General features: G+C 33.3%; 1 protein-coding gene across 1 annotated transcript; it reads right to left on the bottom strand.

The window, feature by feature from the left end:
• Positions 1–3,338: 3,338 nt before the first annotated feature.
• LOC121976901 (queuine tRNA-ribosyltransferase accessory subunit 2-like) lies at positions 3,339–15,523 on the bottom strand. The gene is made up of 10 exons (XM_042529302.1): positions 15,154–15,523; positions 12,625–12,799; positions 12,367–12,525; positions 11,905–12,001; positions 9,840–9,910; positions 6,974–7,025; positions 4,654–4,702; positions 4,425–4,562; positions 3,934–4,053; positions 3,339–3,863 (listed from the first exon to the last, which is right to left on the bottom strand). The coding sequence occupies exons 1-10, from the start codon at positions 15,357–15,359 to the stop codon at positions 3,728–3,730; spliced, it is 1,203 nt and encodes a 400-aa protein (XP_042385236.1). The 5' UTR covers positions 15,360–15,523; the 3' UTR covers positions 3,339–3,727.
• Between the last annotated feature and the right edge of the window lie 1,875 nt (positions 15,524–17,398).

Genomic DNA, 17,398 nt, shown 5'->3' with positions numbered 1-17,398 from the left:
CGGGTTGTCTTTGATTCTATTCTGACCCGTCCGGCCGGTTGATCCGACCCTTACCCGATCGGCCGAGCCTCATCTTGCCCTTAGGCTGTTGACCTCCACGTGGCGTTGACTTCCCTCAAAGGGGGTCCCCCGTCTTTACTGCCGGATCAAAAGGCATGCTCAATTTAATAGAAAATATACTCGATTCTAGTTTAAAGTACTGAATTTAATTATACTCATTTTTAAACTATTTATACCTAAAAAATATGAGGGGCAATTTTGATAGAAAATATACTCGATTCTAGTATAAAGTGCTGACTTTAAGAAGAATTATACTCATTTTAGTATATTTTCTATCAAATTGAACACGATTCTTTTTCCATCTCAATTGGATGGAAAGTATACTAGATTTTCTTTAACTGATACTCAATTAGATGAAAAATATACTAGATTTTCTTTAAATGGTGCTAAATTTAGGAGGAATTATATTAAAGTAGAAAAAAAGTCGTACTCAATTTAATAGAAAATATACTCAATTCTTGTATAAAGTGCTGACTTTAAGAGAATTATACTCATTTTTAGATCTTTTGTACCTAAAAAATCTGAGGGGTAATTAGGTAACAATATTTACATGGGGGAGTTGAAACAAATAAAACTTTGCATGCAGGGAGTGGAAACAAAGTTTTTTATGATTGGGGACTGCATCTAAAGTTAGAGTTGTGATTGAGGATTTTTCTCTAATTTACTGTAGAGTGTTATATGTGTTATATATAAAACTGTACTTTTCAATAGAGGTGTAATCTAGCTAAATTGAGTCGAACTCTTGAATATTTGAGCTTGGCTCGTTTATAATCGAGCCGAACTCGAGCTTTATTTAACGAATATATTCATGGTTCACGAACTTATTTGAGTTTTTATCGAGCCTAAACGAGCTTAATAAGCATAAATTATAAATTTAAATATTCATTAAAAATTAAATTATATATTTAGAGAAAATTATAATATTCTTATTAAAATTTATAATTTCATTTTAATAAATAAATTTAATATATTTGTCTATATTTTTCATAAGTAGAGTGTAAAATTTATAAATTTAATATCAAAACTATTATTTTTTAATTTAAAAGTTGATTCATGAACTTAACAAACGTGTTCACGAGCTAACGAGTCAAGTATTGCGAAGATTGAACTTGATTTGTTTATCTTAACGAGCCTCATTAAACGAGCTTAAACGAGTTTTTATCGAATCGAGTTTCGAATAGTTCACGAGCGGTTTGATTCATTTACACCCCTAGAGTTTTCAAAAAAAAACTAATATACTATCTTAAAATGATTACTTTAGGTAAAATAAAAAAAAACTCTTTGTTTACTGTAATCCAAAAGGTTAATCATTGAAAATGTAGTAGGTTCTGAAACTCCGCTTGATTTGTTGTTACGATCTTTCTACATATGAAAACAACATAGATTTTAACTTGGAATGTATCTTTCATGATAAAGAGATTGTAATGTCATTCGAGAGTTTAACTCTTCGAAATATAATAGGCTCTAAAACTCATCTTGATTCGTTGTTACGATCTACCTACATATAGAAACAACAGAAATTTTAATATAAAATGTGTCTTTAATGATAAAGAGATCGTATAATTATTTTATTTTAAATATTTATTTGATTACTATTGGGAGAAATTACAAATATTTACTCTTTCTATATTTTTATAAAACGTTTGATAATGAAGAGAGTAAAACTCATTTTTAAAGAAGATCGTGTATTTATTATAAAAATATCATTGTTGCTGAGAATTGAGTGGTATAGTATCCAATGGTATAGCATATCTTCTACTGCTTGCCGGGTGGAAGATCTACTCATTCTCATTTTACAATTCCATTTAATCCTAATGAGAAATTAACATGCAATATCAAACAAGGGAGTCCTCTTGTGGAACTTATTGTAAAATCTAAACTTATCATTTGGAATGAGGCTCCGATGACACATAAGTTTTGTTTTGCAACTTTGGATAAAAGAATGAAAGATATAATGAGATTTGTCAATCCTTCAAACCTTCATTTGCCTTTTGGAGGCAAAACAATTATTTTCGATGGCGACAAAAGTAGGTAGGATATTGTTCTTGTCACTATCAATTCTTCGTATCTCTGGAGGCATTGCACAATTTTGAAATTGACGACGACGGCAACATTTAGGTTCTGATGAAGAATGTGCTAAAATGAAGCAATTTTCGAATTGAATTGCTAATTTAGGAAATGAAAAAAATTAGAGAACCAAATGATGGTTATGCGACAATCGATATTCTTGATGAACTTTTATTGAAAGATTGCAATGATCCTATTGCAACAATATACTTGATCCCAGTGTCCCCGTTAATTTGTCTCAGGACCAATACAGAAGAGATAAATCATAGGCGGTTATTAGTCTTTGGAATAGTGACTAGCACATAAGGGAGGTATTTACCTCGGCTTTGCCGAGATTCAAACCCTAGATCTCATGATGATAACACTTTATGTGCTAATTACTAGACCGCCCGAGAAGACTTGATGTCGTTCAATTCATAAATAAATACATGATATCTCTAAATCATTCCGAGGGAAGGTTGTATTTAAGTTTTGATTCAACATGTCACTCTATTAGAAATATTGATCTACTGCATGATATGCATACTCGTGAATTATTAAATCGAATATAATGTTCTAAAGTACCGAATCATAAGTTAAATTTGAAGGTTGGAACTCCAATTATATTGTTGCATAACATAAAAATCATTCTATTAGAATATGCAATGCCACTAAATTGATCGTTGAAAGGACAAATTCTTCTCTGAAGCAATGCGGAACATAAAGTATTAAAGTGCTTAAAGACTTCCTTTTAAATGCGGAACATAAAGTGTTTTGATTGTCATATGCAATGAAAATCAATAAAAATCAACGTCAATTATTATCTCATATATATGACTTCTTTTGAAGAACCCATTTTTAATCACGATCAACTGGATGTATTTGTATCCAGAGTTACAAATCACATGGGTCTAAAAATTTTGATATGTAATAATGATAGCAACCAAAAATTCAACAACAACCATTATATTTAAGTAAAATTTACAAAATTTATAAATTATTATTTTTTTCTAATTGTACCATCTATAATCAATTTAGTTTATTTGTATTTTAATTATTTATTCAAATGTTCATACTTACTAATTTTAATAGATAATTATATAAAATAACACGAAATACTAGTACAAATAAAAAGAAGGGGAGTACATTGAATTTACTACACTAACACTAAATTTAAGGATTTTCATATTCTATGAATGAAACAAAACCACATTGAATTTTTATGATAACTCAGCCCAAGCACCCTCCTTGTGAGTGCCCTGCATCAGTCTTTGCTTCCCTCATTCATAAACTGTCATACAGTTACTACAAGTGAACATTTCATTTGCGGTTCATGACTCCAAATTATACAGCCAGAGTGAATCAGGCACTAAACTGACACTAATTGACATTTAGATACAATCTTTCCTCAAGGTTCTAATACATGAAAAGTATAACAGTTGCTTAGTCATTCCCTCTTAAGTTAGAGGCCGCATAATCGATGTTGTCTGTACTAACCATTCAAACAGCTACTGAAACTACAAGACCCTTGCCGCTCTAGAATTTCACTAAGCATACTACAAAATTGAAGATAATAAAATTTTGAACTCTAAACTGTCACAAAAAGAGAAGAAACACAACGTCAAGAATATTGCACGACTGAGGCAAGATGGATGCGCCTGCTTTGAATGAATTTCTTGTGGAACAAGTCAAACTTTCCGTTCTTAATAGTTTCACGGATAGTGCGAAAGAAGCCCAAATAGTGGTGTGTGTTATGTCTGCGAGCATAGGAACAGAAGTTAGTCAAAGTGATGAGCAGGAACACTACCGCGGGAAAAAGCAACTTACATTTCTAGTAGGATGTGAGCCAACATTTCGTGAACATTCAATAGATGATTGATATAAGCTCGTGTGTGATTCTGGCAAGTGAAGCAAGTACAGTTTGCAACAATAGATGAAGTATCCTTCCTGAAGAGAAGAGAGATGCAGAAAAAAAAATCATCGAATTGTACATTCTAACTTGGTTGAAATTTTGCAAACAATGTTAATGCCGTTTTAACATTCAATAGCAAATGACAGCAGGCAAATTTGCACAACTATTGGTTCTGGTCCTGTGAAGTTATGCCAGGTTAACCCAGTTTGATAGGTTGAGCAAGACATGTCAGCCCAATTCTAAGTGAGCTGCAGTGGCAAAGTTTTGATTCTTAGCTTTTGGTTTGTGCCAAGATTATAGAAAGCCACCCAAACCATGCTACTGAATTTTACTTTTGTTTAGGTTAAATTGTTCTTGTGTCTGAATAGTGAAAACAGAGTCGGTCCTAGAGATATAGATTACATACCTGAAAATTGTAGCTCTCAAATTTATTTTTGTACAGTCATTAGGGTAATCATCAAGTGGACGATCTACAATGTCTTCATCAACAATATTATGTGGGAAGATCAGTGCAAAGCCCCGAAGTGTAAGATGGTAAATATACCTGTTTCGAGTTCAAAAAATGTACATTTTGAGCTAAGTACTATACAATTTAAGAAAGCAAGGAAAAGAATATCAAGACCTCCAAAACATACGTGGAATCGAAGAAATCCACTCCAACAGCTACACCCTGCAAGACCTCCTCTATTGAAGGGTTTTAAGAAACAACATAAATAGACTTATCGAGAATACTTCTTCTGCAATTTGGAATATCATTTTTTTTTGTTTGAAATTGACAAAGGCAGTTACAACTGTAAGTTGGTGTGTGTATGGAAACTTGAAATAGTTTTCCATTTTTATTCACAAAAATTTCATTCTACCTTTTTTACAACAAATTTTCTTGTTTTGAGGGAAGATCAAACATTTCCTATGTAAAAAATCAAATATTATTATATGAAGAAATCAAAATTTTTATCAATTTATAATTCTTTTTCAAAATTAAAAAAAAAAAACAAAAAAGGGAATTTCACCAACCTAAGGTTCCAGCTATTAATGAAATTTTTAATTATTTATTTTTAAAATATATGAAATCACAATATTATTCTGATGCTCAACCGGCTATTGAAACTTAGCAAATAGATTAAGGAAACAAAGAGCAAGAATGGATGGAAATTGTCATGACTGTAAATTTTAGATGGGGAACTTTCGTAAGTTCTAAAGGTTTCCCCTTTCACTTTTAGAAAGGTGATCATGCCATCAAATATAACATAGTATGTTTATGGATCATGCTAGATAATTTACAAAAATATGCTCGCACTTCAAATCAATGTTCGTGTTCAGTGTGGGCTAGTCCAATCCGATTTAATGAACAACCCCTGAGTGTTATGAATATAATCAACCTCTCGATCCCAAATCTCCACTAAGCCTCCCCTTCTTACTCCATACGTGGCCTCAACCCACAAGGTTCCCTTATGTTGTCCGACATGTGAGTGAGAATCAACATTCCTCGGTCAAGAGCAAACAACCAAGAGCATAGTTCCTAGTAGATTCTAGAACCCTATTGAATTTGAGGAAGAGAATCTTGCATTATTTTTTCCATGAGACAACTATTACATTGGTATATTTAGACTCACAATTAACTATGAACCTAGTGTTATTAATGAGGCACTAAACCTACTGGAGCAATAGCTCTATTAATCTAATAGATTTGATAGCTTTAGTACGATAAGACTTCTTCATCTTATAAATAAAATAAATCATATCCTTTTCTCCCTCAACTATTTATCCTTTCAATTATGTCATGTAGATCTCCGGGAGATCATTGTAAATGAAAATCTTCATATCCACCTATTTAGCTTGTCGATGGTAACAACAGTAGATCCTTGATGAACGTATACTTTGAACTAAACCCATAATTAAAGCCTACTTGATGAAGTAATGGCAGGTGAATTAGTAGAGTTTGAAGAGGGTACAATTGGCATTGCTCTGAATTTAGAATCAAATAATGTTGGCGTTGTATTAATGAGTGATGGTTTGATGATACAAGAGGGAAGTTCCGTAAAAGCAGACGAATTGCTCAGATACCCATGAGTGAGGGTTACTTGGGTCGTGTTATAAATGCTCTGGCAAAACCTATTGATGGGAGAGGTGAAATTTCAGCTTCTGAATCTCGGTTATATGATTACACTCTATAAAACAAGTTGTATCTAGTATATGATTCCTTCCTTGCACTCTCAGTAAACTGTCATTTTTAACTCATTTAGATTTGACAAGGCCAAATCCTTTAGAAGGTCCATCAACTCTCAAGTGATATTTTTTTGCAGTGTTTATGTCTCCTTCATTGGGAGACATAAATTATCTAGCATGATCCATAAACATACTATGTTATATTTGATTTAAAACCATATGTGATGGCCTCCTCTCCATCTTTTAAGGGAAGATGGAGAGGAGGCCATGCCATTAAAAAACAATTGCAACCCTTCCCTTAAAAGATGTGAGGAAGAAAATTGTAGCCTGAAGAGTGAAAACTTACTCTAATACCAATTTGAGAAGGATAAAATATTATACTACTATAATGAAAATGACTATTACATAATATTTATAGGACTCTGTTCACTTTTCTCAAGAAGCTGTAGATAAAACATCAGAGAGAAGTTGATACAAAATAAAATAGGATGATGGGCACGTGCAGAGTCACACATTTTTGCCCATGCCTTGAGAATACAAAATCTAGATAAAGGAAAGGAATGATATTTTGAGACTTTGAGCAACAACATAACACAATATAATGAATTCAGCAATTAGAGTAAAGAGCCACACAAAAGTGAAAAAGATGAGCACTGAGATTAGAAATGACAATGGAACATGATAGCAGTAATAATCATTCGTTAAAAAACTCTAAAACTGCCACTAGATAAAATTGAGTAAACTATGCAGCTATTTCTGTTGATAGAAAGGGTTGTATGATATCAACACCTGGGAGAGAAAGTCCAGATACAAGACGTAGCTTTTCCTCTGGAAGGCTATCCTGAAAGGTAAACCAAAAAAAGTTTTGAGTAAGAAAAGCTATATGATGGATATGAAAGTAACAATTTCTGCTCCCTGCAATATAACCTCTGAGTTGACATTCAGAATCAAAACTTGTATCCATAATCATCATATTGAAGAAGTAGAACCTAAATGTTCCAGTTATACAAGAGAATTTCTGAAAACTATTGGTACAAACTAGTTAAGTATTTTAAATTTAAAAAGAAAAAAGAAAAAGAAAAGAAAGTATTTCATATTTGACCTCAAGATAGCAATTTATAATTTAATGTCAATAACTATTGATAACATAGGACAAAAATATGCCAACATGATATTAGTTTGTAATGATAAAAATGATACCTTATATATTATGTTCTCAACTAAGAGTTCCTACTGTATAACACAATAATGGCAAGAAAGGGTGAAACTTAGTGCTTTTAAACCCAAAATTATATATCCAATATGGTTTTAAATCTCATACCATGTCTGGTGAAATGGTTGAAACATATTGTTCCAATAAATTAATGAACTTCGATACTACTTGACACAAGCAATATCTCTTGCGTCGTTGTGTTAATCATATCAACGAGTATTATTTCATGCCAATACTTGATATCCCTTGGTATGCTAGAACACAGTTAACTTACACAGTTAAGAAGAATTAAAATAAGAATAATAATTTTTTATAGCTTGTCCCATTCAAGATAATCTAAAAAATGTACCATTTCATAGGAAAAATAAAGTTTGAATAATTATATAGTTGTCTTGTCTTTGTTTTCATCATCTCTTTCCTCCCGCCTCTAATTCTCCAATAGCATCATACATCGAAATGTGAGTACAATGTAAGTACCCCGAGGTAATTTTGATGTGATCAACCAAGTCAAGTTAGATCCTGTTGTGGTTTAATCCTTGTGTCTAAGTGTGTAGAAACTTAGGAGCACAGGAAGTCAAGCGAAAGACGTAGCTAGTGATAAGAACGGCACGGGAGAGAGTCGACGGACTCGGTGCGTCCCAGGGACAAGGTGTTGTGGAAGAGTACGCTGGCAGACAAGAAGGAAACCCACGGCGATTCCGAGGGACGAGAAGTCGGAGTGGAAGACTGCTCGAGAAGGTCGGAAAATGGGTTCAGCCCTATTTTGGATGGTCGAAATCACCCAAACGAGCGAAACCGGAGCAAGATCCCGGACCGAAAAGTCAACAGGGAGGTTGACTTTGGTCCAAGCGCCCGGATCACATGGGCGCCCCCGAGGCACCTCGTCCAGTGGGGGCTGTATCTACACCGTCCGGGCGTTCGGAACTCTTCCAGGCGCCCGGAACATAAAGTTTATCGAAACTCAACGTGTTGCAATCCGTTGCGACCTGAATAAAATTTTATCCACGTCCAGGCGCCTGAAACCCTTCCAGGCAGCCCGATCAGGCTATAAATTCAGCCTTGATTCCAAAAGCTAAAAACAACACTCGTAAACCTTCTACCTTTTGTTTAGCTTCGTATTCAAGTACTTTAACTGCTGTAAGAGGCTTCTCCGCCTAAAGGAGATTTGATAGTGAGTTTTACTTGCTTTGAATTAGCAATCCTCTTATTGCAAACCAAGTAAACGATCTGCCTCTTCCTTCTTGTTTGTTAATTAGTTTCTTTTTATGCAAGTGTTTCTTAATAAAAGCTTATAAAGATCGAGAAAGGGTGTTCATTTTTTTGTGCAGGACAATTCACCCCCTCTTGCCGGCCTCCAAGGGACCAACATACAATAAAGAAACAAAATCATTCCAGTCAAAGCCTAAAACGCTTGAAACTTTGGCATGACTCAAGATTTTGAACCTAAATTCAATCATTTATCAAATGTTCACGATGTACAAAAATAAAGAACATTCGAACATGAATCTCTTTTTCCATGCATCTCTCTTTTTATTAGTTTCCTCCATGTATTTGTTGGTCTCTAATTCCATAAGCATGGATAGGGTTGGGGTTCTTATATGGTTTCAACCAGAGTGCAGTGTTGCTCAGAGATGCCCGAACATGCTAAAAAGTGTTTTTGTTTATGTTTCTTCAGTTTAGAATTGTCACAATGTACTCTCTTATTCTGGAAAGTACTCTTTTATATATCATTTTTTTTCTGGATGTTCTTATTATCAGATGAATATTCAAATTCTTGGGAATAAATAAAATGCATATTTTTTGCTATCTAAGTTATGGAAGTTGTTTTAGCAAATTGTCACCAAAAGTGTGCTTCCTTCAACGTGGCAGGATAGCCCTGAAGCATGACATAATTTGTTCTGACTCACAAGTTATAAACAGATTTCATGTAGTAAAACAAATTAGACACCACAGATTAAGATTAATAACTGGATATGAAAATGTTAGAATTCTAGCAAAGACAGAAAGCATTTAGACTTCAAACTATATCAGTTTAAGAATTTTTACATTCAGATATTAGATAGTATTAAGCTAAGAAATATATACAATGCTAGCAACAGATTGTGGTGTAAAACTAAACTGGATAATAATAATTTCTCTAATTTGTCATTGGATATATGATTCTTAAAACTGATAGCAAAAGGAGCAATTTATGGATCAAAAAAGGTCACTCAGTACTCTAATATGTTGTATCCAACTATCTGTAACGTAGATAAAATATATTACTATCCATATATATTAATGGTTGCTTATTAGAACAATCTCATTTTATTTCCAAGCACAATGCAACCAAAATGTAACAGTTAAAGATAAATGAAGATCATACTGTCGATTTAAGTGTCCACACCACCTCAGGATTTTTTAAGTGCATAAACCATTTATCAAATGCACAAATCTTTTTACCGTAACAGCATGGAGCAAAGCAGGTCGTTCTTCTATACTCTCACCAAGTCCAAAACCTCCTATCCAAAAACCTAGGTCAAACATATGACACCACATCAGCATCCAATTGCTATGAACAGGAACATGAATTAAACTTGTAGGATAAAAGGTTTGGAAGATTTAAATATCTACAAAGATGGAAATAATTGCAAAGAACGTGCAAAAATATGAGTAAACCTTAGACAAGTCGCAATTATCTAAGTCATTTCCATAGTATTGTAGATGATATGGCCTTGCACATGAAGTTCAATGGAAAATAAAATCCATGTGGGAGACCCTAATAAGGTAGGATAGACAGTTCACTTTTTTGGCGCAATGAAAGAAAGATATAATCTTCTTATGTGTAGGAACATCTTTTGTTTGGACAACAACTAGCCACTTCTAATAGAAACTATGTATTGTCATAATCTAATCAAAAAGAGAGGGAAATAAATACAAAAAATATATACATTTTTGGTTTTTGCTTGTTGTTATATATGCAATTCTACTAAGAACTAGTCTAGCAAAATCAAATGTCTTTGATAGGTCAAGTTACTTTATTTATAGTCGGAATCATGTCATAATTTTTCCTAAACAACTGAGACTTGTATACAAAAAAAGGGCATAGCTAACCCTTTTGATCATATATAGGAAAAGAAAAAAGTAATAGTTAATTCATCCATGATTATTAAAGAAGGATAAGTAATACACCCACAATTTGAGAAGTCCAAATTAGATCTATTGAATTTTTTGTACCTATGCATTTACATGAACATTTGGTAATGCTTTCATTTCTATAGAACCAACCACGTTGCCAGTCTATAAGAAACTACTAATAAGGAAATGAAATCTAAACTAATTAAAATGTATTAGGATTGTAGGGTTATATGGACTATTGTAGTATAAGATGATTACACTCACCCTCGACGCTCCTCATATCCCGTCCTAAGGCTATGTGAAGGGAGGTAAATCACGGGGTCAGCTTATAGTCGGCTGCCAAGTGGCTAGAGGACGAGAGGAGTTTTTCTAGGGCTATATGGACTAAAAAAAATGATAATTCTAGTTAGCCTCATTGACTATCCCTGGAGGTGACCGGCCCGGCCCCACAGAAGTTTCCCACCGGGCACAAAGGTAAATCGGGAAGCGCACATGGCGGCCAGCCCAAAAGCCTAGCATCCTTTTGGTTATGCCCCCCCCCCCCCCATTTGGAGAAAAAAATTCTGCAAATACGCTGTAGCTGGGGTTCGAATCTCAGGTGCTTGGGTGACAACCTAGATGTCCTACCGCGACACCATAGCCCCGGGGACTAGGGCTATATGGACTAGAACCATAGTATGGTTGTTATTGAAATTATTTGAATTGCATTAAAGACTCAACATGAATTTTGTTGCCTTGTAGTTATTCCACCATATTTTATCTATGCAGTAAGGAAATGAGATGGCTCTATGTTCTCTAATTCATTATTTATATTCTGATATAGGAGCAACACCAAAGTGTTTCAAGAAAGTGCATGACTTTCATTTGCCTTCGGCCTACATTTTTCTAAGTTAAATGGAATCTTAAGTCCCTCATTGGCGATATTGTTGAAGGTATTTACACTTAAAGAAACATCTAAATATTGAGATAATTGTACATGCATTCCAAGATTGGGAAAATAGAAATCATAGGTAGTCAGGTCAGATTCTCCAACATTGATCAATTCAATTAGAATTCAGTTATTTCAACCAATTTTTCAATTTGAATTGTTCATGTGTGTATCCCTAGTTCCTGCAAGTGAAAAGTATGCAGTTGAAGCCTTTCTATAGCCATAGAAAAACAAGATATAAACTGAGACAAATATATCAGCACTCTCACAGCATCTGGAGCATCCATGTCTTCAATAATATACAGAAGTAATAATCTAAATAACTAACAGTATGTGACATGTTGTTCTTATTTGTGTACTTGGACATAAAGATGACTTAGGAGTTAGGATTCCAACATGCATCATTTTAAGCCTAATTTAAAAATAAAATATTGTCTGCATCTAAAAAAAAGTACAAGAAACCTGAGACATTTCTGGCAGCCACTTCAGTCGCACAGCGTTTCCGTTCTTCAATACTGGATCCACCAACAACAAATCCCAATACATTTTTCCCACCTTCCTGTATAATATATATCACATAACAGTTGGCAAATCCAAAATATTCACAGAAAAGAGGACATATTACATTGAACAACTGTGCAAGTCAAAGCATTTTCATCTGAAAAATGTTTTACAGTCACATGGCAGACATTTCATAAGCAAAGCTAGATTGTGAAAGCTAGATTATGAATATACTGCCATTGAATCACAATGTTAGAAATTAGGGTGAGACTTGACACCAGATTAAGGTCAATCTATTCAAACTAAGGTTAAAAAGTTTATCAAAAAAAAACAGAAGAAATACTAGAATTTATGAGTTATGAGTCATATATTTGTAGTAAACTCAATTATTTGACAGGTATTTTAGGGAGAGTATTTACATACTAGGTCCAAATTGATGCATTCATCAAGCCAACGCAGTGTCCGATCAACAGAAGTTTTATTTCGCTTATCAGAGACCCAAGCAGGCACCTCATCTGCCATACTGGCCCATAGATTGGGCATCAATGATGTAATCATTTCCATGTATGCTGACGGTTTCACCTAAATGAAAAAATGAGGGAATGTGTTGAATAAACAAAGGTGCAGATTATGTTGCTACAATGATGCCAGAGAAGATAGTTTCATGCTAAAATGGAGTACCAGTTGACGACCAGAAGGTGTTTCAAAAGATGCCCCAAGCTTATTGGTGCCATCACTCTCAGGTAAACTCTCTAATGAATCTCTAGGGGAAGCTATAAAAAAATGATCATGCAATCCCACCATCTGATGCAAACCTCCAATAGTACAGATAGTTTTGGTTGCAGGGCAATCTAAACTGCAAAGAACCCCCCAAAATATCCAACATTTGTAAGAAATTTTAAGCAAAATAAAAAACCTTGAAGAAATAAAGAAAGCTTCTTTGAGATTTTATTCAATAAGAAACTTAGTAAAAGCATAGTTCATAAGATAGAAGAAAACCTAATAGATCATACTGAAGTCTAGAAGATAAAAGAAAAAAACTAGTAGATCATACTGAAGTCTAGTGCAGTGGGTCATGCCCAAGCATACCCAGCCCAGTACAACTAGAAATTGATCCAGTCAACACAGCCCTAGATAGAGCAGATCAAGGCCAAGCACAGTCATCCTTATTATGCTTGGGAAGCCCATAGGCCTACAACTTAGGAATAAAAAAATAGAAAGAATAAAAATTATAATTGAAATGTCTGAAAATATTAAAAATATTTTTTATAATTTTCAAATATTTTAAGGGTAATTTACTAAGATTTTAAATTTTGTAATTATTTAAAGAATAAAGGGGATTATATAAAAAGTTATGTATGAAAAATCAATAAGAACAATGTTCGCCTGCACATGGCCCAACTTCATGTCAATCCAACACAGCACATGGGTGAGGAGGCCAACATCAGAAATTGACCCATGAGCTTCCCCTTTTGGGAAATTCCATGTTCTACCATGCTAAGTCGCACCATAGGCAACCTGGCTCGATTGACACCTCTAAGACTATGTCTACATAAAGTTAGATGCTACTAAAAAAAACTTGGTCATGATCCAATCAATTGATTTGTATAGAAAAAGAAAGAAAATGGACCAAGGAATATGAGAAAACAAACATTTTGTCAATAAGTAGCTTAAGCATATTAGAAAATCTTTTTTTATCTACATTAGTATTTCCTCTTCACTCATTGGTCCAAATGCAATTCTTATTATCAAGATTTGACAATTAACTGTATTCCAAAAATTCAAAGGTCTTTGATTCGCTAAAATATATATAAATGACTAGTCTTCTGAAAATGAGTTTCAATCATGGTGAAGAGGTTCAGTTCCTTGGTTGCAAAAAGGAAAAAGAGGGTAACATGAAAGATTCATCAAAAGAGAAAGAAAGATTGCAGAAATGGGCCTTAGGAATGGCATTTCTAATAATAATTTTTTTTTTTTGTTGGGGGGAGATGCAGCAGACTTGAAACTAAAGTGCATGAATCTCAATGATTACACATAAATACAACTTTATACAGTGGGATAGTTTCTCATACTTAGTAATAGTGTTACGTGTTTGCCTGAATTACTTGTATAGCATTTAGTCCATTCCTCAATCTTCTACTTTTCATCTCTAGTGTCTCAACAATTTATGCTTACGAAAATAGGTTTCCTAGTGGCATCACGAAATATGTGATTCTTTTACCATTGAACCAATATAACTTCACAGAGATGTAGGAAATACATGACAATGTATAGGCCACACAAAATCCAAAAAAAAAAAGTTATAAAATTTTATCAATTCTCAAGCTGTAGTTACACTACAAAAAAAATAAATAAATAAGATTTTAACCACAACTAATATTAACCAGCCCACACTAAAATATTTTATGAGAATAATTAAATGTGGCAAAAATTGTTATCACAAATTTTGTCGCAGCTATATCATTTAGTAATAATACTATTAAATAAATTGCAATGAAAAAGTTGTCACATTTAGTGATAGATCCAATTAATACTATCATTACTAGTTTTAACTTTATTGTCACTGAAACTTTTAGCGAGAAGTCTTCAAATTTTATAGACAGTTTTGTTTTTTGGTGATTAATACACACTTTTTTTTTAAAGTATATTAATAGCTGAAATTTGACAAGCATCATCTGGTCAAATCTAAATCAGTTTACCATACCGAATCTATGATCATAAACATCATTTATTAAAAAAAAAAACCCTCCTGCCCCCTAGCCAATTTGGCGGTTGGCTATAAGCTGGCCCCATGATTTACCTCCCTTAACATAAATGAGCATAATCACTCTTTGCTACAATAAAATCATTTATTCAGTTAACAGTCGCAATATCCCCTGCTCTGATTGAGAAGACAGAGTAAGAATCAATAAATTTACCTTAAGTTTTAACTCAAAAAAAAATAAAAAACACGAATTGCATAGGTAAGTCTACAAAAGTGCCAGTGAAATCAGCCTCAATCGCAAATAACACCTTCAAACATTAGCACAACTTTTGAGATGGCACAATTCACTCTATGGCGTCGCACAACTAAAATGATAAAAATCAAAGATTTAACAACCGGACTATAAGTGCGCAGTGCGGCATCATAATTTCACCCCAAGTCATCATGAGACCCCAAACAGGCATTTCGTCGAACATCCTTGGTGACAGAATCAGAGTGAAACTTACAAGTGGATAGGGCTGACGTGAAGGAGGTGAGAATCGGGGGCGGGGAGGTCACCGAGATGATCACGCGAAATGAACGCCGGGAGGCCCTTGAGGGTGGAGATCAAGAGGGAGGGCGTTTCGATGGGTGCGGCGGAGTTACCGCCGATGTAGAGAGCGCCTGCGCGAGCCCTGCTGCCGGCGCACGCCTTCGCCGCTACGAAGCGCATCGTTATGGTCTCTATCCCTAATTTTTGGTAGGCGAAGACTAGGAGAGAGGGATGCACCTGAGGATCGTTTGTTAAGGTTGGCGGGATTAATATATATACACACACATAGAAACTGCTAGCTTGGGGCGGGATTATGAGAATAAATGTTGAGGCTCCTCTGTCTGAAAGGTGAATATTAATTTTATTTTGAAGATTTAAAAGTTAGATTATAGGATTAAATATAAGAAATTTTTATACTGATTTTTTTTTAAAAAAAAAAATTACATATGGGGGTGTGATATATATATACATATAATTTTGTTATCCTGCGCGACGCCACAGTACGTAACTGTGCGCGCCGCGCAGGATAACAACTATTTTTATTTTTTTTTAAATTTTTTTTATTTATGAATTAAAAAATAATTGAAAAAAAAAAAAATAAATAAAATGTTTTTTTAAGAGTTTATTTTTATGGTTCAAGTTTTGATTATAGTGTTAAAGCTATTTTTTTTTTAGATTTTACCTCTGGGGTTTAGGCTTCCCAATTAGATTATAGTGTTTTGTTTTAAAAAAAAAAATAAAAAAAAATTAATTTAAGCATTTATTGAGTATTGTAATATGTTAAGGGGATATATTAAGGTATTAAAATTTTATATAAGGAAATGTTAAATTTTTTAATTGATTATGTCCTGATGGGTCCACAGACCGATCAGGCTTGAGGGGTAGGCGTGCACAGTCGCGCATCTTAAGTCCCGCAAGATATATATATATATATATATATATATATATATATATATATATATATAGATATATATATATACATGAGCATAGTTCAATCTCAATGTACCCCTAATAAAACTCAGATACAAGAACTTTATCCTACATTTCCTCACGTATAAATGAACAAACTACACTTTGTAAATACTTATCATTTTAGATTATTCCAAACAATTCTCTAAAACTAAAGAGAACGGATATTGCATTAAACTAACAGGAAAAGGAGACTAAGTCTAAGTTCAACAAAACAATACCATACTAGCACTCTTGACATCACAGAAAAACACTGTTGAAAAATAAACTATTAAACTTAGAAAAACACCCAAAGAAATATCCAAACAATTGATTGGAAAACAATATTGGAAAATCTTAACAAGGACTTAAGTAAATTATCTTTGGGAAAGACTATAAGAAAACAATTGCCCAGTACTTATATGTTTTTAACTTATAACTCAGACCATGAATCTCACTAGAACTCAGACTAAATCATTTATAGCTCCCTCACAAACAGTGGACAAACATAATTAAATACTACTTAGCTAGATGATATAATAGCAAGAAGAAATAGTTTTTCTAATCATATATTAGAATAAATAATAGATATTGAGAAAGACTTAATAGATATTGAGTAAGACTTAAATATCTTCTCAAACGAGCAACTACATACACTTAATCCTAGACAACTGTAACATCAAGGAATACTCAACTTTATTACTCTAGTATTCAGACACTATAGAATAGAATCACTTCATCTCTTTCATGGAGGGGAAGAAAGACTTAATGATTGAAGCATCAACTAGAGTTGTATTGAATATGAGACACAATTATATGTATTTAGAATTAATTGTATTTGGATTTCGAGGACTAACCAGAACCATAATAGAAGGAAAAGTCTTATTAATTCTATATGACTTTCATTTATCTAATAAAGAGAAAGCACTAATAGGCTGATAGAAATAGATATTAATAATAATTTAGGAATTACTTATATCCTAATTTTAACACAATCATAAGGGATTTCGTAAAACATATTAAAATATATGTTCAGACAAAAAAATTATGGTCAATTTTAAGGTAATAATATTCAATTAGATATTATATTCATAAGAAAAATAATGAATCATATCCACAATCACTTCAAAATCATGATAACAAACATGATTGAAGCACTAACTTCAAAAGGAATAAATTTCCTTAACCCAAGAAAATTTAGCTCAGAAACTTTAACAGTTTAGATTGGACTATTAGTCTAGATAATTCTGAAATCGTCCAAAAACTGATAA

The sequence above is a fragment of the Zingiber officinale genome, chromosome 4B (genome assembly GCF_018446385.1).
Source record: "Zingiber officinale cultivar Zhangliang chromosome 4B, Zo_v1.1, whole genome shotgun sequence".
NCBI classification, from domain to species: domain Eukaryota; kingdom Viridiplantae; phylum Streptophyta; class Magnoliopsida; order Zingiberales; family Zingiberaceae; genus Zingiber; species Zingiber officinale.
The sequence above is the reverse complement of the archived record's forward strand: the minus strand, read 5'-3'. Positions and strand labels throughout refer to the sequence as shown.